Genomic DNA, 23,291 nt, shown 5'->3' with positions numbered 1-23,291 from the left:
CAAATCAGACAGAGAGATGATAGTGTTAAGGAGTCAGCTAACAGCTAAGGTCCTAATGAACAGTCAAATGCAATAATATTAGAGGCAGTGAGAGAATATATATAGACCCAATAATTAATATTAGAGTTTCAATATGTAAAAGCAGAAAAATATCCACCAACCTTGCATGTCTGTTTCTCGTCCATGCATGGGACATACAACTTTGCAATCTTTCTTAATAATCATTAAATAATAAATTAGTTGTTAATTAAGGGAAAAAAAAATGGAAATACGAACGTTATGATATGAGGCAGTTGAGCGGGGAAGCCACTTGTCGGGGAATAAACAATTAAAGAAATATTCGGTTGGGTTTCCTTGGTCATCATCAGATTAGTTTTAATTTAATTTCTGCATCCATAGACTTGAATGATTTCTTTTTCTTCAGTTTTTCTTGTCGAGCAATGACACGGGCTTCATCCGGCATTATTCCTTTTAAAGGACACCTACAAACCTAGCTACAAATAATAGGAATGGAGAAAGTAACATTGAAGATAATTATGGGTCAAGCCTACAGGAATAAGGGTGGTGTGTCTCTGGTTAATTAGTTTTCTTGGGCAGTTCACTGGAAAACAATTAATATTAGAATCAAGCTCAATTTCGACGTATTTAATTATTATGATATGAAAGGAATACTTCTCCTACGTTAATTTCTGTAATTTAAGGAATCCTAATCCTAATCCTATTCTCGGGATTAGACATATAAATATAATTACTTAGTTAGGTCCATCATCAATTCACCCATTTGTTTGTCATCTAGGTATATTAGCTAGCTTTTATATATAAGCTATACAGAGTAGAGGGTTCATATATGTGGTTTGATTTGATGCTGCCAACTCTTCCATCAAAGGGTTGAGACAAATGCAACTTTGCCCAAGTGGCAAGGCAAAATAATAAAACCTCCTTCATGGGTCCTCTTTTTATATGACAATTGGGATGTGTTGTTGGTGTTCAGTTATGAATGTAGGGAAATTAATGTTGGAGAAGATAGATGAAAGTCAAGTAAAACTAACATTATATCCTAAAATGATATATAATTAATATCAACTGAAATGCAAGTTTTAATCTTATAGGATGTGAAACTCTGAATTAACTTGTGTGAAAATCAAGGCAAATATTGGCATTATATAGTATTGATATAGATATAAATATAAATAAATATGAGACAACATCTATACTGCATTTATTGCATTGTACAATAAAAGATGTAATCGATTGAATGTGAATATAAACTAATGAAAAATATATATTAGTAAATATACCGTAGAAGTCTAGATATGGATATATATACATATTTCTGAGACATACGCATCCTACCATGTATGGAGAACATCTCCTATATTTATTAATTATTATTTATGAGAAATGTTCTTAATTCATGGTGGATGTGCCTGTGAGACGCCCATTTGTGACGAACTGATCTCGCTTCATGTTTTCTTTCACCAAAGTGGCCGCAAATGGGTCGTACTATACTCCACTTTAGTCACATGGGCAACGCTAGTCCCTCTTGAATTTTGAATCCATTCTAGATTTTTCTAACTCGTACATGTTGGTCAATGAAAATGGAAAGGGACAGAAGAACAACATTAGCTAGGCTTTCTTATTGGCCAAAGTGCCCTTGCTCGTTTGATAGGTGCTACTAAGTCAACAACTGGACCAGCCCAGATTATATTTCAACAATAGAATCTAATTAATTCCAGCTTTGCTCTCAGCATTTCCCTCTTCAATGGTTCAGCATTCAGAAAACAAACAGGCTAGAAAAAGGTTGAATGAATTATCGTCCACTTACACATCCATATGCATGCTAATTAAACACCAAATAATGAGCACATAAAAGATGATAAATCACATCAATGTAGATTCGAACTAATTATATTGGCCCTGTTTAGCACATCTTTCTGTGTGGATTGCCGGTTGCTTAAAAGCTTAATAGCTTATATTTTCGTCTTTTCCTATTTGATTGGGAGAAGATTTAGCCACCAAAAGACTCTGTCCTAAAAAGATATGAAAAACCCATTTTAGGCATTTTTCGAGAAATTTCAAATTGAGCTTTTCTACTTTTTTCGTCTCATCTTTATGTAAAAAGATGCACCTTTAACCAAATGATTTATGGGCTGCCAAGATCTTTATATAAACACCTACTATGTAAAAAAGACCTTCAAATGACACCATTGTTAATAATATATAAAGGCCTCTAGAAATTATTTTTTAAAAATTTTGTTATAATTAATTGAGGTCTTAAAAGGTAAATTTAATGGATTATATGTAAGATAATTTGGTTAAAACACTTGTCTTATCAACATGACCATTTTTATTAAGAATACATTATCTAAGTTTTAAATTGTTATTATCACAATTAAATATAATTCGCAAGTATAATTGGGTCAGGCCTGATTGTCCTAATTAATAAATTGGACGATTTTGGGTCTGTCATATGAAACTGATTAATCAACTGATGATGAACAGTTCAGATCGGCTCCCCACACACACATCTCAGTGTGCATTGAGAACATCAAGTACGGGATATGTTCACAATATATGGTTGTAAAGTGCTGTGAGGCGCATTCAGTTGGGAGCCAATACAAATTCGGAGACGAACAACCCTCTTGTGTACTCAACTCTGGATCTGGGTGGAACTGATTAATAGTCGGTTCAGAATTGGTTCGACCTGTCCCAAACCAGAGCCGATTAGCCGATCCATTGACAGCTAAAGAGGTAAATGTGTTAAGTGGAAACTTTTTGAAAAAGGGCAGTTTTGGAAACACATTTTTTAAGCAAAACGCGTCTACCTCTTCCATGCACACATAAGACATAAAAGGCAAGACGATGCCGGAAAGTATGAACATAAAATGGAAACCAACGGTTTTGTCCTGTATAAGGAAAATCTTAACTGGATTGCAGATGAGACACACAGTGAGAGAGAGAGAGAGAGAGAGAGAATTTCTTCTCTCAAAATGACACACGCCCTGAAAGGGCGGAGGATTTTTTACTGACAATAAAAATGACTTCATTTTTCTTATTTTGTATGGTTGGAAGGTTTTACATTACTAATTTTCTCTGATGTGGATTGGGTTTCTGGAAATTCGTCAAGTCGACAGCTCTCCCCCACATTATAAAAAGGCCTATTTTGTTCTATAAATAAATATACTCAGAAATCTTCTTCCACCATAATTACTACTTATACACAGAAAGGAGAGCTGTCAACCAGTGAGCGAGCGAGCGAGAGATGGAAGGAATTGCCTCTGTTTGGAATTATCAAGAGGTATGATTCATGCCATTTATCGTTTTGGGTCTTGCCTTTTGCTGGGTTTATCACTACGGATCTATCAAAGAAACATTTTGCTTATTAGCTCCCCTCTTATCCTTGTTCTTGCTTCATTTCATTTTGTTTCTCCTGCTGCTTATTTCCTCTTTCAGTTTTGACATGTTAAGTTGAAAGGTCCTATGTAGAATTTTCAAATTGAATTCACTTGAATTTATGGTGATTTAAGAAGCATTCAAACCATTTAATTTCCAAATGAAAGATTTTATTTTAGACTTTTTCGAAACTGCATCTCCTTCTTTAAGTCTAACCATTGGTAGTCATGGAAATCTTTGAGTTCTTCGCAGTTTAAGTTGCAAATTTAAATGTTTGGATGTAACAATTTTTTTTCCACTCCAAGGTCCTTGTTTTCTTGCTTCTAGTGCGTCTGTTCTCTTTTGAGATACATGCAGAACAGAACCAAAAAACGCTGAGTGTGTGTCTCTCCTTGTTACTCAGCTTTGTCGTTCCGCCTAGCTGGGTTTAGTATCCTGATCTAATAATTAGTTGTAGCTTGTCGATGATCATAGGATATTTTTTTTCTTCCTTAAGGTTTTCTTCAACGTTCAATGGAAAATAGAAAGCTCGTTCATATGGGCCCACTAATTGCATTTTGTTTAACTTCTTGCTTCAGAACGCATGTTCCAGTTGAATTTTGGAGATTGAATTTGTTGATATTGATGAGAAATTATGATAATTCGGTGTCTTCGTGGTTTCTTGGAGAATATATAGAAACTATTGTTTGACGAAAATGCTTTTTTGGATGTTTATGGTCCCATTTAGGCTTATTTCCATTTTTTATTAAATTCTGCTAAGACTTGTACTTTCTGCAACTTTGGTTTTCCTTTTAAATAATAAACTTCATTGTAGGAACATGACTCTATCAGTTACCCATTATAAGAACTTTGTTGCTAGCTGTATTTCTAGGAAGAGAAAAAAATGGTCCTGACTATTGATATATCATCATGTTCCTTTGTGGTTTGTGAACGAAAATTTCTTTCCATATTTTGTTTCTTCTTTGATTTGGTGCATTTGGAAGTAAATGCATGCTCTGTTTGCACTCACTGTTTGATTAACAAATAACAACTGCCTCCCTTTTCTATGAATTTTCTGCCAATTAATTTGACACTTGAATGTTATTACTAAAACGTTGCACCCCAACAGAGTATGGATGACCTCAAGCATAAGCTTCACTACACAACCATTGAACTAGAATCAACCAGGATGAATGCACAGGAGGTGATGAGAAAAAGCGAGGAGTATGTAAAGCAGTTGCTCGATCTCCTGAAGGTAGCTTGCCAGGAAAGAGATGAAGCAAAAGATCAGTTGCAGAGATTACTTAACAATGCCTTGCCATTAGGTCCAACTGAAATCTGCACTGTTTTCCCATGTGTTCAGCCTGAGAGTCCTCGTTTGCAACCAAAGATGGCAAATTCAAGCGTTACCGAGTCTGATAGTCTCTCTGAAACATTCAATCACCACTCCCATGGTTCCTCCCCTGTTGATTCCTTCATTGATGCAATTTCATCATCTGAGCTCACAAACATGAATATTGCTGATTCAAGTAACACAGGCGTGCAACATCATCCCTTTGTCCAAGAATGTAATAAGTTAATTCTCATGGATATTTTATCTGCTGGAAATAGTGGTATCGTGTCTAAAGGTTCAACAGAGGTGGATCGGGCTTCTCTGGTAATTGATAATCTGGTTAAGGGAAAGCAGCTTCCCCAGAAGGGGAGACTCTTGCAGGCTGTAACAGAAGCAGGACCACTGCTTCAAACACTTATCGTGGCAGGTCCTCTACCTCAGTGGCGAAATCCTCCCCCTCTTCAGCCGTTAAATATCCCACCCGTTTCCATTAAAGGGTGTGATCCTGAAACAATTAATCGGGCTCCAGATGCCAATCCAAATTATAATGTTCAAACTTCTTTCAGTTCTTCATACATAGATGTGTCAGCTCAGATCTGCACTACCTCTACATTGAGTGTTCCAAGTGGTTCTGGTTCATGTCTTAACAAGGCGCAGCTATGCACTGGCATTGGTTGGGATTCCTTGCACAACAAAATCTTGTCTAACAAGCGCCAAAGACTCCAATGAAACTGATAAATGTTTTTTCCCTTTTTGTATACAGATTTAAACTCTCCATGGTGTAAATGGAACACTCTTTTGTTTTCTGGATTTAAATGAGATGATTTTGATGACTTCGGCACTACTTATTCTTCTTTCTAGATCTGTAGGGTGCGTTTTGTTCAAAAGAAAACAAGGCAGGGGAAGGATACTTGTCTGGTGTGTGGTTAAACAATGGAAAAAGGTAAGAAAAATTCCTGTTTGATCAAAGAGGAAAAATAAATGGTTTTTTTTTTTTTTCTAAAAATACTCTTAGGTCTTATTTAACTTTGATGCTGCCAGCAATAACCCCGTGCAATGCATGAGAATAGATAGTGATTGATGACACACACGCACACACGCACACAAAACTTATGAGAACAAGTGCCCTGTATCAATAGCAGCTTAAAATTTAAAGAAATAGATTACATATATTAAAAATATCTGCAAGTAAACGATATAAATGGACACAGCAACTATACTGTCAATGAAATAGATAGACTTAGCCTTATTGCATATGCGTTACAGAAAAAGAAAATAAACAATAGTATTGTCAAGCAATACAGGGGGATTGAGAATTTCCCCCTACGAATATGGTTTCATCAGTTGCAAACTTGCAATCATATTTTACTTGTCATGGCTGCTGTTTCATACATACATATAGTCCACTCATAAAATTGTTAACGTCGAGATCGGGAAACTAACCCCTGAAAACTATCTACCCTTTGGGTTCATCAGCAGTGAAAACACTGCACTTGTAGTGGCTGCATCAGACCCTTGGTTACTGACAATGTCTGCATTTTCACAATCACTAGATTCAATTGGGGGAGTCCATTCTGGTATATCCGGAATATAATTTGTGCTGCTCTCATCTGCAACAGTCTGTGCAGAAGCCTCCTGAAGCTGAAGAGCATACTCCAAATTCCATAGAACATCTCCCATTGTTGGCCTCTCAACACCATGGTCTGCCAAGCACTTCTGTGCTGTTTCACCAAACTTACGTAGAGAGTCAAGGTTAACAGATCCCATAAGATGGGGATCAATTATCTGCTCAAGGTGGCCTTTCTTTTGCCAGTTCATGGCCCACTCTGCTATGTTAACCTGTTCCCTAGGCAGGGCTGGATTAATTGCTGGCCTGGCACACAATACCTCCATTAACACCACTCCAAAGGAATATACATCAGATTTCTCTGTTAGTTGCTGCCTGCGGAAATATTCTGGATCAAGATACCCAAAGCTCCCCTTCACAGCTGTACTTACATGAGTCTGGTCTAGAGTGGGACCTAATTTCGACAACCCAAAATCTGCCACCTTCGCAGTTAGGTTCTCATCGAGAAGAATGTTCGCTGTCTTGACATCACGATGGATGATACTCTCGGAAGCTCCAGTGTGAAGGTAGTGTAGACCTTTGGCAGCTCCAATGCAAATCTCAAGCCTCTGTTTCCATGTAAGAGGGGGAAGATCTGAACCATAAAGATGTTTCCGGAGGGAACCGCTAGCCATGAACTCGTATACAAGGATCATCTCGTTGAGCTCCTCACAATAGCCTATAAGTGAAACTAGGTGTCGATGGCGAAGCTTGGAGAGCATCTCTATTTCTGTCCTGAACTCTACTAATCCTTGCTGGGATCTTGGGTTGCCACGTTTCACAGCAACCACAACTCCATTCTCCAACACACCTTTATAAACCTTGCCAAATCCTCCTACACCCAGAACCAAGCTCTCATCGAAGTTTTTCGTTGCCTCACGTATTTCTGAAAAAGCTAGTACACGTCCTAGACCAAGGGAAGGCGATGTTGAGGCAAAACTACCAATTGAAACCTTGGTTTCTGAGTTCCCCACATGGGTGGGAAGTGGCAACCAGGCTAGTGGGTGCTGCTTTGGCTTCTTTGGGTGACGGAGATATAGGCACAAAACAACTGCTATGGTGATCAGTAAGAGTGTAATTCCTGCAAGACATGACAAAACGGTAAGCACAATAAAGTTCATCTTCATGGGGCCCTTGAAACCAGTAAAATCTGCATAGGAAGACCCATCGAGGCTGTTATTGTGGTTGCTAATTTTCATGATCTCCAAACCATTGAGGACTGCATTGGGCGGGAGATTCCTCATATTGGAAGGACCAATTTGAATCAAAATCTGGTCTGAGCCTGTTGAAACATTCACAACAAAATCTACAAAGTAAGCGGATGATAGCTGCATTGTCTTGCTTGAGATATCGAAAGAATTCAAAGCGGATTGATTGTTAATGTAGACATTGAAGGCCAGAGTATTCAAAGCTTCACTGACAATGTCACAAAAATGCATCCTAATGAAATATGTGAAGCCACAATCGACTCTGAACGCCCATGAAATGTTAAATCTCTGATCACCAACATTTGCATCTGCCATTTCCTCTGCAGTAGCATAGACCCAATTGGGCGCAATTTCAACCGATACTCCAGCAGGATATTTGACTGAACTGGGGTTTGTAGAAACCTTACGGGCAGAAGCAAGATTGAGGAGGAAAGGCCGGTCGGGTTCCCAAATCCTCCATAAAGTGTCATTCCTAGGAGTCAAGAGCGGGCCTCCCATGTTTATCCTGAAAGCTGTCTCAAACGCTGCATTTGTTTGGATCTCAACCGCAGGACCCACTGGAATAGGGATAGCAGTTTCGGGGAACTGGTTGTCAGGAAGGGATATGACCTCGATCCCATTAAGGAATGCGATTGAGCGGTTGGTCGGAGATAATGTTAACACCAATTTGTTCGAGTTCAAACCACCTACTTCAATGATGAATTCCTTAAAAAGTGATGACCGTTTGCCTGATATCGCGGCGAAAGAGAACTCGTGAAGCAGTGTGATTCCATTTGCAACGACAGAGAAGACTGCAGATTTCAAATTATAATCGGGGTTCTCAACCGGGTAAAAGTGTAACCGTAACCAGTGGCGACCAATTTTCTTAACAGTAAAGGTATAGGTGGAAGTTTCTGTAAAAACCCGACAAGTAGCGTATAAACCCAATGGGCCCGTTACATTCTTTGAAGCCACAATGTGGGAAGTTGGGGATAGAACCACGGTCGAATTCCCGGAATCAGGTTGAAAAGTTCGACCATCATCGAGCTTTCGTGTTTCATTTCCCCCACAGTCGATAAAAAAACAGTCTACAGGGACAAAGGAAGCTATGACGGATCGAGCCCAAAGGACACTCAAAACACAGAAGGAAAATAACCCAATACAACTAGCCATCTCGTCATTCACCAAGATTGAAATGAAAACAACGGAAGTAGTGAAAGAGGGGAAGTAATCATACCTGGAGTTAAAATTCTCTTCAGAGGAGGCGAAAGAGGTGAAGGGAAATCAGAGAGAGAGAGGGAGAGAAGAAGAGATGATATATTGAAGTTGGGAAAAGAAGATGAACTCTATCTGTGTCTGAGACTGAGAATGAGAGTAAACGACTTTTAACAGAGTCCCCACACACTGAAAAAGCGAAAAAGAGAATTCCCCTGTTTGGAGATATGAACGATGGTGGTAGTGGTGGTGGTGTTGATGTTTCCAGTTCTCAGTTTCCAAGATCTGGTCATTCTGCTGAGCTGATTCCTACTTTTTAGTCTTTAAAGAGTTAAGACCGAGAGAGAATTGGCATTTAATTTTTACTCTCCATGCCTTCACACATTTTTCTTTAAAAAAATAAATAAATAAATAAAGAAAGAAAGAAAGAAATTGGCGGCAACCTTCTGGGCGTGGTCACAACACTCAACGAAAAACGACCACTCCCTCCAAAGAAACAACGGCCAGGCCCACTGCCAGATGGCCACGTCACCACAAATCCCACAATGGCTTGTACGTTTACTACGTGTTCTTTTAGAGCTTTAACATCCACTGACATCCAAACCGTCCGATCAGACATGCCCTTACCACCTAGCAGGTCGCTTCGTTGAAAAGACAAAACTGACCTCCTTTTTTTTTTTTTTTTTTTTATCACCGTTACTTTCGTCATTAGTCATTACAAGGGTACCCCGTTGTCTTTATGCTCCTCATTAAATAAATAAATAATAAAATACTTGGTTATATACTTATATTAAATTAATAGCAATAATAATGATAGTCCTTCAGATTGGGGACAACGTTACGCTCCAGTTCATTATAGACCACGTGGTATGGTTTAGATTAGAACGAAGAAAAGAAAGGCTGTGGCTCAGGAGTCAGTGCTGGTGGTGTGGTGGCATGTTGCCCCGCTCCTTTTAGCAAGCGAGGAAAGGTGGGTGGGTGGTGGTGGTCTCTGACGCTAAGCTGCTCAATGTGCGTTTTGCGCACACCCTCGCCAAGCAGTAGCAGAATGTGCTTGGCGAGGCCCAGTAATATCCTGCCCTTCATTCGAAAATTACATAGACAGCGTGTCCACAGTTCAGCTTTAATCCATATTGCCGCTGAGGCCCAGCAAGTTCACGCTCGTCTCCTCAAACTAGGAACTTCAAACCTTGTGGAGTCGGGCCTCGTTGCCACATATTGTGAATCCAAGGCATTTTCGTATGCTCGGCAGCTGTTCGACGAAACGTATCAATGGGACCTAATTTCAGCCACTTCTATAATTGGTTGCTTTGCTCGGCACAATCGCCATAAGGAGGCAATTGATATTTTCTCTCGCATGCTTGTCCTCAACATCAGGCCCAATGGATTCACTTTCGGCACAGTCATTCATTCCTCTACTGCCACAGGGAATATCGCTACAGCCAAGCAGCTTCATGCTTGTGCGACAAAGGTGGGTCTGCATTCAGATGTCTTTGTGGGTAGTTCGCTCCTTGACAGCTATGCCAAATTGACTACAATCGAAGAAGCTCAAAGAGCCTTCCAAGATATCGACAACCCCAATGTGGTTTCTTATACAACTTTGATCTCTGCATACCTCAAGCATGAGAACTTCGAGGATGCTCTCCGATATTTCCGGGAGATGCCGGACAGAAATGTGGTGTCATGGAATGCGGTGATTGGCGGGTATAGCCAGATGGGCCACAACGAAGAGGCCGTAAACCTTTTCGTTGAGATGATTAGAGAAGGCCTGAGGCCTAATGAATCGACTTTTCCTTGTGTCTTAAGTGCAGCTGCCAATATCGCTGCTCTTGGGATGGGCAAGAGCTTCCACGCCTGTGCTATCAAGTCTCTGGGTAAGCACGATGTGTTTGTGGGTAATTCTCTTATCAACTTCTACGCCAAATGTGGGAGCATGGAGGATAGTCTTTTAGCTTTCGACAGACTTGCTCGAAGAAGTATTATTTCTTGGAATTCTCTGATCTGTGGTTATGCACAAAATGGGAGAGGGAAAGAAGCAATAGACTGTTTCCGAAGGATGAAAGCTTCGGGGTTTAAACCCAACAGTGTCACCCTCCTGTGTCTTTTGTTGGCATGCAACCACGCAGGCCTTGTTGACGAAGGTTATTCGTATTTCAACTTGGTAAGGATGGAAGATCCTAGCCTTCTGAGACCAGAACACTATGCCTGTGTGGTTGATCTACTCTCCCGCTCTGGGCGTTTCCGCCCGGCAGAGAGGTTCCTTGAGGAACTTCCCTTCGACCCGGGAGTTGGGTTTTGGAAAGCATTGCTTGGCGGTTGCCAGACCCACTCTAATACAGAATTGGCTGAACTCGCAGCTCGTAAGATACTGGCCCTGGATCCTAAAGACGTCTCGTCGTATGTCATGCTGTCAAATGCGCATTCTGCCGCTGGTAGGTGGGAGAGTGTGTCCATGATCAGAAGGGAAATGAGAGAGAAACGAATGAAGAGAGTCCCTGGTAGTAGTTGGATTGAGATCAAGAACAAGATTCATATTTTTGTTAATGGAGACAAGAGACATATCCAAAGCGATGAGATCTATACGGTAGTGACATCTTGTATTCAACATTTAAAGGATATCACAAGTGCTTGCTCTGTTGCAGGATATTAATCTTTGGTTTCGTCCATGGGGAATGACAACCATAGCAAGGCTTGCAAGCTTATATTTGTTAATATCCCCATTAGACAGCTCATGAGATTTCATTCCATCATCTTCCTTCCGTTCGTTCACTTCACCTTCGTCTATAATTTTCAAACTCTTAACCTTAAGATTAAGATTGAGGTTAAGTTAAACAACTTAGGATTGGATTGGGATTGAGCTCAACCTGACTTAACCTGGCCCCATGGATTAAAGCATTAATATGTATCCGCCAATACAAGCCAATGTGTATTTGAGAATATATGACCAAAACTCAATTTTATTTCACCCAAATCTACAGCATCGGCCAATACTCTGATGGAATTATTTAGGTAACAAATTAAATTCAAAGTTTTCTATTGACTTTCTCACACGCCATTAAATTTCCCTAACCCATAATATCTTTTTGGTATAAAAGGTACAAGGAATTCAAGGCTTTTTTGTGGTATTACATGTGTAATATTACACATGACATGATAGGGGGGATGTCGAGTTGGGACAGAGAAGGGTGCACGTAAGGTCCATGACCTTACCAGAGGGAGACTACAATCATGAGGGTTTGATTCTTTACCTCCATGCTCAGAGAGACCATCCTAGCTATTGATCACCTTCAAGTTTGAAATACAATAAATCTACCATCGAAACATACTTTAGTAACTTGTCATAGTTACAGATTATCTTGATCTTAAGTTTTAGACATCTCTTCTTAATGGATATTAGTCAATAAATAAAAAATTGATTACTAAGATTATTATTTATAAATATTAACATACTCTTTTTTTTTTTTAAGAACTGAGATATATACATGTATATTTTAGTTCTTCATTTTTCAATGTTTACCGAGTGCATCTTGATAATTCATACTTCATATAAACTATTAAAGTATGTGTATATAGCTACTTTGTGATCATCTAAAACTTATATTTGGTGTTAACTGTTATCGTTACATATTTTGTGATTATTTGAGCTTTTCTAAACATATCCATACATATCTTAATTTTTCCACCATAGGCATAAAATTTCTATAGTATATCACAATACAGCTTTTAAAATTGTCTTTCTAATATTCTTTTAATTTTCCAATTTGATACTTTAAAATTTGTTAGGTCCAAATTGCATCCCTAATCTTGACCTGTCTCAAGTTCCCACATGGCCACCCCTACTGCTCAAGACCATCCACCCTAATACTTTTAAGGGGGTAGACAGGTCTAAGACCATCCACCCTGACCACTTCTGAAAAAAAAAAAAAGAAAAAACAAAAACTAGAAAAAAGTTATAGGCTGTTGAAACATGTCGGCAGGTCTAAGCATGGTTTTCAAAACCGGACTGGACGTTGGACCAGAAAAACCGGGAATCGGTCAGGTGATCGGTTTTGATTTTCCCCAAAACCGTTGATTTTGGTCAGCAAACCACTGACTTGGGCGGTTAACCGTTCGAATGGTTTTGACCGTTTTTTGTTTTTTTATTTTTTTGTCAAAATGGGCCATTCGTTCGGTTCGAATGGTCAGACCATTCGACTTGGTAACCAGACTCCTAACCGATTCGGTCTCTGGATCGTTTTTAAAAACCATGGGTCTAAGACCAACTCATATATATATATATATATATATATTTAAGTTATAGGCTGTTGGAACACCCAGTAAATGTTCCTGTTTGGATTGACTTTTGTAAAGTACTTCCGTACATTTGAAAGTACAAAAGTAAAAAGTATAATATAACATTTGCATTGTATACTTTATACTTCTGCTTTCATTCTTTTTAAAAGTATGAAAACCTCCAAAAACACGAAATTGGCTTTTCATGTTTTGTGCTTTTGACAAAATAGTGCTTCCATTTTTTGTGTGAACTGGTGATCATGTGAGACATCCTCCAATAAAACTCTTGGTCATACCTCTGCTCGTTGCTGTTGGAGTTGGACCACTGTTGCTAATCTTAGACCGCCAAACCACCGGAAACCATCACCGGAAGCATGAACGGTTGTGCTTTTTAAAAATACAATAATAAAAATCTATCCAAACGGTGGGTTCATGTGCATTTGGTGTATCCATACTTTGAATTTTGGCCACACCATCTCCAGAACTCAAACCATTTGAATCAGAAGTTAGAACCCACGTAAGATTTATCTAATGCTGCATTTGGTTTGATAGAAAATAAGAAACAGAAAGCTGAGGAAAAGTTCTTAACAAAATTTCGGAAATTCTTTAAGAACTTTCCCTTCAACTCTCTCTTATTTGAGGTGATACTTCAAATTGGTATACAGTTGTTTATTCCATTTGACTAGGCACGATGAAAGGCATTTTGGTCTCCAAATAATTCAAATTTGCAATGGGATGGTATTTCCTAATTTATGAAATTTTTCAAAAATAGTTTAACAGCATTTTATTAATATTAATCCATGTAAAAACAAGTCTGTGCAAATATGATAAGGGATATCTTAAACCTATTTCTAAAATGCAAGGGAAGGGAGATGAGGTGTCCTCTAACCACAGAGCTTACGCTCTCCTACTCCTCTCATCTTTCACACGTGGTTATCTATTTTTAATTAAATTATATTATAGGCTACAATAAAAATCTCTCAAGTCTTAATTTTTTAATTAAACTACTGAAACATCCCCTGAACCTTCTGACATAGTTGCAAGTAAACCCCTATGTTACAAGTAGACCCCCTTTGCTAAAATCCTCAAATAAGAGGTAGGTAAATGTCCAAAATACCCATACAATTACTACCGAGACTGATTTCTACAGGAAAATACAAACTTTATTAACAACAAAAAAAAGAAGTTTGAAGTTGTAGTTTTACATTTGAGTGATTGATATGGGGAGAGGTTTGGGATATATGAAGAAAAAATTTAATAAATAAACATTTATTCAAAAGTAACTGTATAGGTATTTTAGGCTTTTTTGTGCCTCTTGTTAGAGGATACTAAGAGGGGATCAACTTACAACTGTGTCAGAAAATTCAGGAAAGGTGATTGCAATTACCAAACTTCAGGGAAGATTTCAGCAATTTACCTTTTTTTTTTTTCCCTGATAAGACCTACCGTTATTCTCTAATAAATCATTCTTAACTCCCTCCCCCAATAGTTAATGATTGTAAGTTTGTAACATTTCCCTCTCCCATTAAATCCTTCTTTCCTCTTAAATCTCCATTGACCCCTTTTGACTCTTAACAACCCTGGTAAGACCGACCGTTATTCTCTAATAAATCATTCTTAACTCCCTCCCCCAATAGTTAATGATTGTAAATTTGCAACATTTCCCCTCTCCCATTAAAACCCTTCTTTCCCCTTAAATCTCCATTGACACCTTTTGACTCTTAATAAAACAAGGGTTAAGAGCCAACCCAACCCTAATAGAACCTAGCTTGGACTCAAACTGATCAAAACCCAAATTTGCCAACACAAATCCAACTAAATTTCTATTCAACTTCGCCCTATGCATTTTCATGGGTTTACTTGCTAAAACTGATGGATCCCTCGAAATGTCAACGTCGAAATCCAGAAAACTAAAAAATTATAAGAATTATGAATTGTGTGACATTTCTACATCCGAAAGTAATAGATTTCCCGGAAATCAGGAAACTGAAGAATAAATAATTAAAAAAATAAACTGCTTGCGGGATAGGTGCCTCCATTCCAGTCTCCAGCCGTGTATCTCCAGCACTAGCAGCAAATCAGGCGTTGCTTGTTCCACAAAATAGATATTGCAAAATGTTTTAACACTTCAAAAATGTTATACCATATCAAAAAGTGGATAAAAGCTCAATCAGCTGACTTTAACAGAAGAATAAATTCTGTGTAACCATTTTTTTTTTCATTTCACCAATCAAGATGCAGGAACTGAAGAAATAAATATGTAATTTGAAAGTTTAATGCAAGACAATTATATACTCGGAGCTTTTATTAGAAAGACGGCACTAGCATACACAGTATGTACATACTATTATTGATAAAAAATCACCATGAAAAAGGGCTTGCACCCAGCAAGAAAATCTCATTCTCCACATCTCTCACCCATTGACAAACTCGATTGCAAGTCTTTATAGCCAAAGCCTGCATTTCAATTCCATTCAAACATGTCAGACAATCTCCAATAAAAATCAGAAGAATGAACAAGTGCAATTTTCTGCTTTTTGGGCAGTTCCTTCTATGCGTGTTAAAGATGGAAAAAGAGCATAACTGGAGGAGTGTCTAGGTTGTCCCATTAATTTAACGAGAGATAAATCCACAAAGACCCTTTACATCAGATTATCTATAGGAGAGATGAATACAATGATGATCAGGTAAGGTCATGTTTGGATCAGTTTTATTCCAAAACAATAGCTACATGCCTATATATATTTTTATTAAAAGGAACTAGGGGAGTTGTACCTTTTCTGTACATCCAACATCATCATCATCATCATCATTTAAGGGGCTATAAGGGACTAGCTATAAGGGGCTAGCTACATAAATCCTGTTTGGGTCATTATTATTCCAACATATACATCCTATTTTCAAATTCTTCTTTACGATGCAAATAAAGACAGAAAAAAGAAGAAGAAGAAGAGGGAAGTGAACTAGGAATGGGAAAATTGGTAAGAACTCATTATTGGGAAAATGGTTGTGGAGATTCTTGTTGGATTCAAACAAACCATGGCACGCTTTGATCAAACCATCCATGGAATGTTGGCAAACGGTTGAGATGCTGTTTCAGCTGTTAGAGAATCTTTAGCCTTTCCCAAGGAAAGGCATTCAGCTGCCTTGTCTTATTGTGACACAAAACATGACGTTCCTTTTGGGGATAGGACACGATGTTGGGAAGATTGGTGAGAGGAATGGCCTTTGGAGGATACATTTCCAAGTATTTACTTTCTTCCTACAAAGGCAAATTTGTTTCTACCATGTCTCCATCTGAAATCTAGGGTGAACTTGGGATTTCAATTTGAGAGGCATGGGTAGTTTGAAACCTTGGTGTCCTAAATTTGTATAACTCTTTGGAAGGTGTTTCTTGATACCTCTCAACCTGACCATAGAATTTGGACTACTACCACCTCTAGTCTAGGTGCAAACCAAAGGGAAGAAATAGAAACACCAAACCCCAACAATTGACACAAGACTGACAAGGCAACACCACACACACACACCAAGAACAAACTCACCAAACCAAAGGAAATAGAAACATCAAACCCCAACAACCAACAAGACAACAGCAGGCTCCAAGTTTAACACCTCATCAAGACTCTCGCTTACTCAGCATCTCCAATAGGTTGTTCGGGAATCACATCTCTTAAGACACTTCTTTTGTTTTATTTGCCTCCTTATTAGGCCCAATCCCAAATAGCCCAGTTTGAGCCCTTATAGGAGTGCTAATGTTTCAGCCCTCAGAGAGTTTCATTCACCAGATGCCCCACTGTGGCTGAGTAACATTTCCCCTCCAATTTCCAAGGGTCCTTATCTCTCAAGGATACATCCATCAAATTGAGTTTCAATTTGCCCCTAGTTTGTTGTAAGTAAAATTAGCCATTGTAGCACAGCCTCATAAATATGGAATCCATGAAAATACCCTTGAATTCCTGCATACTCATTAGCCTATGTTCTACCCTTACCATTATCAGCAAATGCTGATATTTCTGTGCACAGTATACATGATAGGTAAGAAAATTCCCAAGGACCCTAATGGAACCTTGTGGCATGTTTGTCATAAATCTGGGTCTTTAGGTGTTAGGATGCCCATAAATAGGACCACAATTATGGCTCATATATTCTTGATCCAACAGATATTGAGGACATTCAATTGGAATAGAATCCATTGAAGAAAAGAAAATGCTTATTTAAGATGGAATAGGAATTATTGATTGGAGTAACTTTTCTTTCAATAAGATCCTTAAATATAGGGGTGCAACTAGGCCAGGCTGTGCTAAGCCTAGGTCCATCCCACAGGCCTAAAGAATGCAACCCAGGTGCCTTAGAATTTTTTACAAAGCCAGGACCCAACTCAAGCATTAACTCAAACTCCCATCCCATAAAAGATAATACATTAACATTTTTAGTTTTTTAAAGTTGCAAAATATGAAAACACCATTTATGGGCAATACTATTCAATCAAAATTATGGTTTCAATTTTACATCAACATTATGTTTAAATTCAAAATAAAATTTAGCAATCCCTAATAGTAATTATGGCCTGTTAGTCCTATCCATGGTCTACTGGCTGAAAATACAGCCCAATCCCAGCACATGGTGGGCTGGTATCAGGTGTCAATCAGGCACCCAGACTAACACATATGCTGTGTAGATGACATTTACATATATGCTATTGACCCAAATAACATAACTTCTCAGAAACATAGACACAACTATCTTGTTCTGTCATTTCATACAATTTGGTCCACATCCAAACATGCTCCACCTGATATAATGTAAAAGAACAATAATTTGAAAGAGAGAGAGAGAGAGAGAGAGAGAGAGAGAGAGAGAGAGTCAAACCTTGTCTGCAAGTGGATCAAAAGCAGCATAAAGTTCAAAGTCCTGAGTGACCCAGCATAGCAGAACTGACCCAAAACAACATCATCAGCACTACATTTAAGTTGAGCTTGAAGAAATGACGAGATATCAAAATAAGCAAATGAAACTAAGAAATAAACATTAACCAATAGAACTAAACCATATCACATCAATTATATGTATCTAAGAAGAAGAAAACATATGACTTCTATTTCATCAACTTCCTTAGTGATTCTCCTCGTACCTTTTGCTAAAAGAACAATTCACTCATCACAATACTGAACAGCAGTTTAAGGACCCTACTTTTTCCTATCCATGAGATTCAAAAAACAATCCTAAATTTAGGAATGGCAATGTCCATTGTTCAAGAGAACCAGGTAATGCTATATTTCATGATACCCTTATCCCTCATTACAAAAATCAATTTTAACATAAATAAGTCAAAAAGTTTGGTGTTAAATCATGTCTAGGAAACATATCATATAAAGAAATCTTTTACATATCAAAGAAAGGACATTATACCATAATTTTCATCTCTTCTGAACTGAGTTTTATGGGGCCCAGTTCCTTTATCATGCATGGAGACATAGAGCTTTTGGTAAGCTCTATATAACCTGCAACAAAAGAATTCTGTCATCCTACAAATACCATAGAACCAAAAAGTCTACAATGCTTAGCCCATTTATCAGAAGAAGAAAATGTCAAGAAGAGTTACTATGAAGATCCAAGCAGTTTTACCTCTTCTGTTGACTGGAATTGTTCAATGGTGATGAGAACTCTGAAGATACATATTGATCCAGGTAAATACTTCTATAAATGAAATGCCAAAGACCAGCAGGACCACCAATGCCTAGGCATGCCTCTTTGAATCTCTCGGGGGATTCAGTTGTAAGTCTGTCCTGCCCCAAATGAGGAGACAAGGATCCAGGGCGTGGAGAGGGATCAACAGGCAGATCCTCAACACGGAGACCACCATCAAGCATAGACCTCTGAACTTCACTAAGCACATTTGACTTCAAAAGGACCATTTCTATACGAATCCTACAGAATTAAGTAATAGTTTTTTAATACATCAAATAAGAGATGCAAAAAGAAACAACTTTGTATGTTTGAAACTTGTGTTATGCCTGAATATTGAACTCTTGATTGTTTCATATTTGCCAACAAGGTAATGCCTCAGCAGGCATTTAGGCGACACCTAGGTGGTATAGCATTCTTTTATCGTCATATGATAATGAAATTCTTCAGGATTACCTTATGCATGCATACCAATTTTAAGTCTAGTACAGATAAACCATATCATGTGTAAAAAGGTAAAATGGCATCACAAAAGACCAATTTTCAATTTAGAGAGAAATTAAATGGGTTTAGGACAAACTACAACAGCAATGCAAAGGTAATGTGTACTGCAATAGAGCTTCAAGCCTTCAACTAATAGCCTTCACCATTTATTCTTCAAAAGAGGCCTCTTCTACTTCTATCTCAATTTCCTTAAGCAAAACAAAGCATCAGCTTAGTTTATTTGCTTTCTTTTTCTGACTCATTTTATTCACTCCAACTTTCTAATTAAGACCAAAACAGGGACTCCACCTCTTCATTATTCATAAGGGCAATCATAGGCCTGGTTCCTATCCAGGACTATGACTTTAAATATATTAAATTACGTATACATAATATTGTATTATATGTTGTTTGATCAGTAACTCAGAAAGAAATTTATTAAAATTATGAGAAAACAGAACAACAAGAAGTGGAATAAACAAATAGGTTCGACAGAGTCAAAATCCCCCAGACTTACAATTGAGCCCAAAACATAGATTGCCTCTAAACCCCTTGCTTAGCTAGTCCATCCGCCATGCTGTTAGCAGATCTTCTTACCCAATTAACTTGAATGGACATGTCCTTAGAAAGCCAATTGAACCGTCTGAGATCATTCCTTAGATGCCAAGACACTCCTTCCCCCTTCTTTAGCCAGTCCACAACTATTCGTTTATATGATATATGATATATGTATTTGTTGAGCAAGAGCAAGTGAAGAGAGGAGACGAGAAGAGAGAAGAGAGGTGAGTCGGGTGACTGAAAGCCCTCTAGAACATAGGGGGCGAAAGAATGATTTTATTATTTATACTAGTACAGTCGAACAATATAAACAAAGGAGAAATTACAACAGTACCCTTATGGTACTAAACCTTAATACATAAACAACTGTCAACACTCCCCCTCAAGTTGGAGCATAGATATCAATCATGCTCAACTTGTCACAAAGATCATGATGTCTGGAAAGGTTTAAACCCTTTGTAAAGATGTCTGCAAGCTGGTTCTCAGAAGTGACATAGGGGATACACACTTCGCCTGTGATAACTTACTCTCTGATAAAATGCTTGTCAACTTCGATGTGCTTTGTTCTATCATGAAGCACCGGATTGGCAGCAATGCTTATTCACAAAATAGAGTTATAGGTTTGGTCACTGGGAAACCCAACTCCCCCAACAAATTCTTTATCCACATGCCTTCAGCAACCCCGTGGGCCATAGCACGATATTCAACTTCAGCACTGGATCTAGCTACCACATTTTTCTTTTTACTCTTCCATGTAACAAGGTTCCCTCCTATAAAGGTGCAGTAGCCACTGGTAGACTTTCTGTCACTTTGGGATCCAGCCCAATCTGCATCTATATAAATTTCAACTTTCAAATGTCTGTGCTTTTGAAATAACAAACCAGTACCCGAATACTTCTTTAGATATCGGAGAATTCTCTCTGCTGCTTCAAGATGAGAAGACCTAGGAGCATGCATGAACTGACTGAGGACACCAACAACATATGCAATGTCTGGGCGAGTTATAGAAAGGTATAACAATCTCCCTACAAGCCTCTGAAACTGTTTCACATCCTTGAGCGATTCACCATAGTTGTCACCTAATTTATGGTTGGGGTCAATGGGAGAGTCAACTGGCTTCACCCCCATCTTTCCAGTGTCCTAAAGTAAATCTAGGACATATTTCCTTTGAGAAATGAATATACCCTTCTTTGATCGGGCAACTTCAATTCCAAGGAAGTATCTGGCAGGTCCTAGATCCTTCACTTCAAACTGAGTGGCAAGAAAAAGTTTCAATTTCTGAATTTCATCCTCCCAATCACCAGTAACAATTATGTCATCCACATATACAATTAGAGCAGCAATTTTACCTTCTCCTTTTTTCACAAACAGTATGTGATCTGATTGACATTGCTTGTATCCTTTCTGCTGAACTGCCACATGGAATCTGCTAAACCAAGCTCTTGGTGATTGTTTCAACCCGTATAAGGACTTCTTCAACTTGCACACTTTCTGTTCATTGCCTTGGGTTAGAAAACCAGGAGGTTGAATCATGTACACTTCCTCTTCAAGGTCACCATTCAAGAATGCATTTTTGATGTCTAGCTGGTGTAAAACCCAATCTAGATTAGCCGCAAGAGAGAAAATGACTCTAATGGAATTCATCTTAGCAACGGGGGCAAAAGTTTTTGCATAATCAACTCCAGACACTTGAGTAAATCCCTTTGCCACTAAGCGAGCTTTATACCTTTCCACTGTTCCATCAGCCTTATGCTTGATTGTGAACACCCATTTGCATCCAATTGGAACCTTTCCCTTAGGAAGATCAACAAGTTCCCATGTGCCATTTTTGTAAAGGGCATTAATTTCTTCCCTCATGGCATTTGTCCATTTAGGAACTGAAAGAGCTTCTGCCACATTCTTAGGGATAGGGACACTGTTAATAGAGGTAAGGCACGGAATGAGGATGAAATGTTCTCATAGGAGACAAAGTTGGAAATGGGATGTTTAGTGGTGCAAAATCTAACACCCCTCCTGTGAGCAATAGGACGATCAAGATCATTAGCAATAGAGGAATCATTTTCAATAGATTCAAGGACACCATTGGGAGCCAAAATACCTGAGTGAGTATGATCCTCCCCCGAGGAGTCTGGTGGCACTGGAGGTACAACTTCCGGATTCTCTACAGCTCTTGAATTTGGTTGGCCTTTGCGACGACGAGAAAAAACACGAAAAGGTGGAGGGTCAAGGAGAGAGGGAAGCTGAACCAGTTTCTCCTCATGCTGAACCAGTTTCTCCTCAGTTTCTCCTCAGGGAGAGAGGGAAGCTTAACCAATTTCTCCTCATGCCTACACTCCCCCTGAGGAGAAACAAGTTAGAAAGGCTCATCTTCAAATAAAGAAACATCCATGGAGACAGAATTTACGAGAAACAGGATCAAAACAACGGTATCCCTTTTGAGTGAAGGAGTAACCAAGAAATATGCAAGGGATAGCACGAGAATCCAATTTCCCACGGGTGGGAGACAGATTTTGGACAAAACACCGGCAACCAAAGACACGAGGAGGAATAGAAAGAAGGGGAGCCTTAGGAAAAAGAAGTTGATGTGGAGCTTTGTACTCTAACCGACGAGAGGGCATACGGTTTATAAGGTAAGTGGAACAAAGAACAGCTTCAAGCCAAAACCGTTTGGGAGCGTTCATATGAAGTAGTAAACCTCGAGCCACTTCAAGGAGATGTCGGTTCTTCCGTTCGACCACACCATTTTGTTGTGGTGTGCGGGGACAAGAGCTACGGTGAAGGGAACCATGCGAAACAAAAAATTCCGTGAGGTCACTATGAAAAAATTCTTTTGCATTGTCTGATTGGAAAATTTGGATTTCAGTTTGAAATTGAGTGAAGACCATCCGCTGGAAATCTTGAATGATTTTTGGTACTTCTTCCCTAGTTCGCATCGGGTATACCCAAGTATATCTAGAATAATCATCAATGAGGGTAATGAAATACTTGTAGCCACTCTCAGATGGTAAAGTAACAGGGCCCCACACATCAGAATGAACAATGTGAAACGGAGATTCAGATTTACTATTTCTTTGAAGAAAATGAGTTTTACAATGCTTACTCAACTGACACGTTTGACAAGAAAAATTAGAAACAGACATTGACAAACAGTTCTGGGAATACGACTTTCAAAGACTCAAAAGACAAATGACCAAGACGACAATGCCATAAATAGACTTTTTTCTTACAGGACTAACTCATAGAATCTGTAACATGAAGACCAGCCTTATTCTCCAACATGTAAAGTCCATTAGCCATACGACCCCTACCAATTGTCCTCCCCGAGGCCAGATCCTGAATCACACAATGAGAAGGGAAAAAAGTCACTGAGCAATTCAAGGAATTAGTAAACACTACTAATAGAGAACAAATTAATGGGAAAATTTGGAACATGAAGAACATCAGAAAGGGTAAGGCCAAGAGGAAGAGAGAGAGTTCTTTGACCAGCTATGGAAGAGTGTGATCCATCGGCTAGTCTCAACTTGTCTCTTCCAGAAAGAGGGTGATGGGTTTGAAAGTAAGAGGACGTACCAGTCAT

The 23,291-nt window shown here is 38.7% G+C and overlaps 3 protein-coding genes and 1 pseudogene across 7 annotated transcripts in view; 2 read left to right on the top strand and 2 right to left on the bottom strand.

Moving 5' to 3' along the window:
* The first annotated feature begins 3,105 nt into the window (after positions 1 to 3,105).
* LOC148870156 (uncharacterized) lies at positions 3,106 to 5,549 on the top strand. Its single transcript, XM_088972083.1, has 2 exons — positions 3,106 to 3,298; positions 4,502 to 5,549. Exons 1-2 carry the CDS (start codon positions 3,263 to 3,265, stop codon positions 5,432 to 5,434), a joined length of 969 nt encoding a protein of 322 aa, XP_088828209.1. The 5' UTR covers positions 3,106 to 3,262; the 3' UTR covers positions 5,435 to 5,549.
* A 376-nt stretch (positions 5,550 to 5,925) lies between these two features.
* On the bottom strand, positions 5,926 to 9,071 carry LOC148870155 (receptor-like protein kinase THESEUS 1 pseudogene; annotated as a pseudogene). The gene has a single exon (XR_016106545.1). The product of XR_016106545.1 is annotated as a receptor-like protein kinase THESEUS 1 pseudogene (transcript).
* Positions 9,072 to 9,472: 401 nt separating this feature from the next.
* LOC148870154 (Pentatricopeptide repeat (PPR) superfamily protein) lies at positions 9,473 to 11,463 on the top strand. The gene has a single exon (XM_088967540.1). It carries the CDS (start codon positions 9,723 to 9,725, stop codon positions 11,361 to 11,363), a length of 1,641 nt encoding a protein of 546 aa, XP_088823666.1. The 5' UTR covers positions 9,473 to 9,722; the 3' UTR covers positions 11,364 to 11,463.
* A 3,718-nt stretch (positions 11,464 to 15,181) lies between these two features.
* The window catches only part of LOC148870153 (SAND family protein), a 67,547-nt gene continuing 59,437 nt past the window's right edge, over positions 15,182 to 23,291 (bottom strand). For all 4 annotated transcript variants that reach the window (XM_088972390.1, XM_088972387.1, XM_088972388.1 and 1 more), the window contains 4 exons: positions 18,614 to 18,916; positions 18,398 to 18,489; positions 17,858 to 17,922; positions 15,182 to 15,442 (listed from right to left, as the gene is read on the bottom strand). In XM_088972390.1, coding sequence (XP_088828516.1) covers positions 15,347 to 15,442; positions 17,858 to 17,922; positions 18,398 to 18,489; positions 18,614 to 18,916 — 556 coding nt within the window. In that variant the 3' untranslated portion in view covers positions 15,182 to 15,346. The remainder of the gene's footprint in view (positions 15,443 to 17,857; positions 17,923 to 18,397; positions 18,490 to 18,613; positions 18,917 to 23,291) is intronic.

Source organism: Nelumbo lutea, chromosome 2 (genome assembly GCF_056320005.1).
Source record: "Nelumbo lutea isolate HS-2025 chromosome 2, American lotus-T2T, whole genome shotgun sequence".
Lineage (NCBI taxonomy): Eukaryota > Viridiplantae > Streptophyta > Magnoliopsida > Proteales > Nelumbonaceae > Nelumbo > Nelumbo lutea.
The sequence above is the reverse complement of the archived record's forward strand: the minus strand, read 5'-3'. Positions and strand labels throughout refer to the sequence as shown.

What these genes read in the sequence shown, in the direction of transcription:
- LOC148870156 (XM_088972083.1), top strand. Translation starts at nt 3,263, where the DNA reads ATGGAAGGAATTGCCTCTGTTTGGAATTATCAAGAG. An exon ending in CTGTTTGGAATTATCAAGAG is followed by an intron (nt 3,299 to 4,501) that starts GTATGATTCATG and finishes GCACCCCAACAG; the next exon opens with AGTATGGATGACCTCAAGCA.
- LOC148870154 (XM_088967540.1), top strand. Translation starts at nt 9,723, where the DNA reads ATGTGCGTTTTGCGCACACCCTCGCCAAGCAGTAGCAGAATGTGCTTG.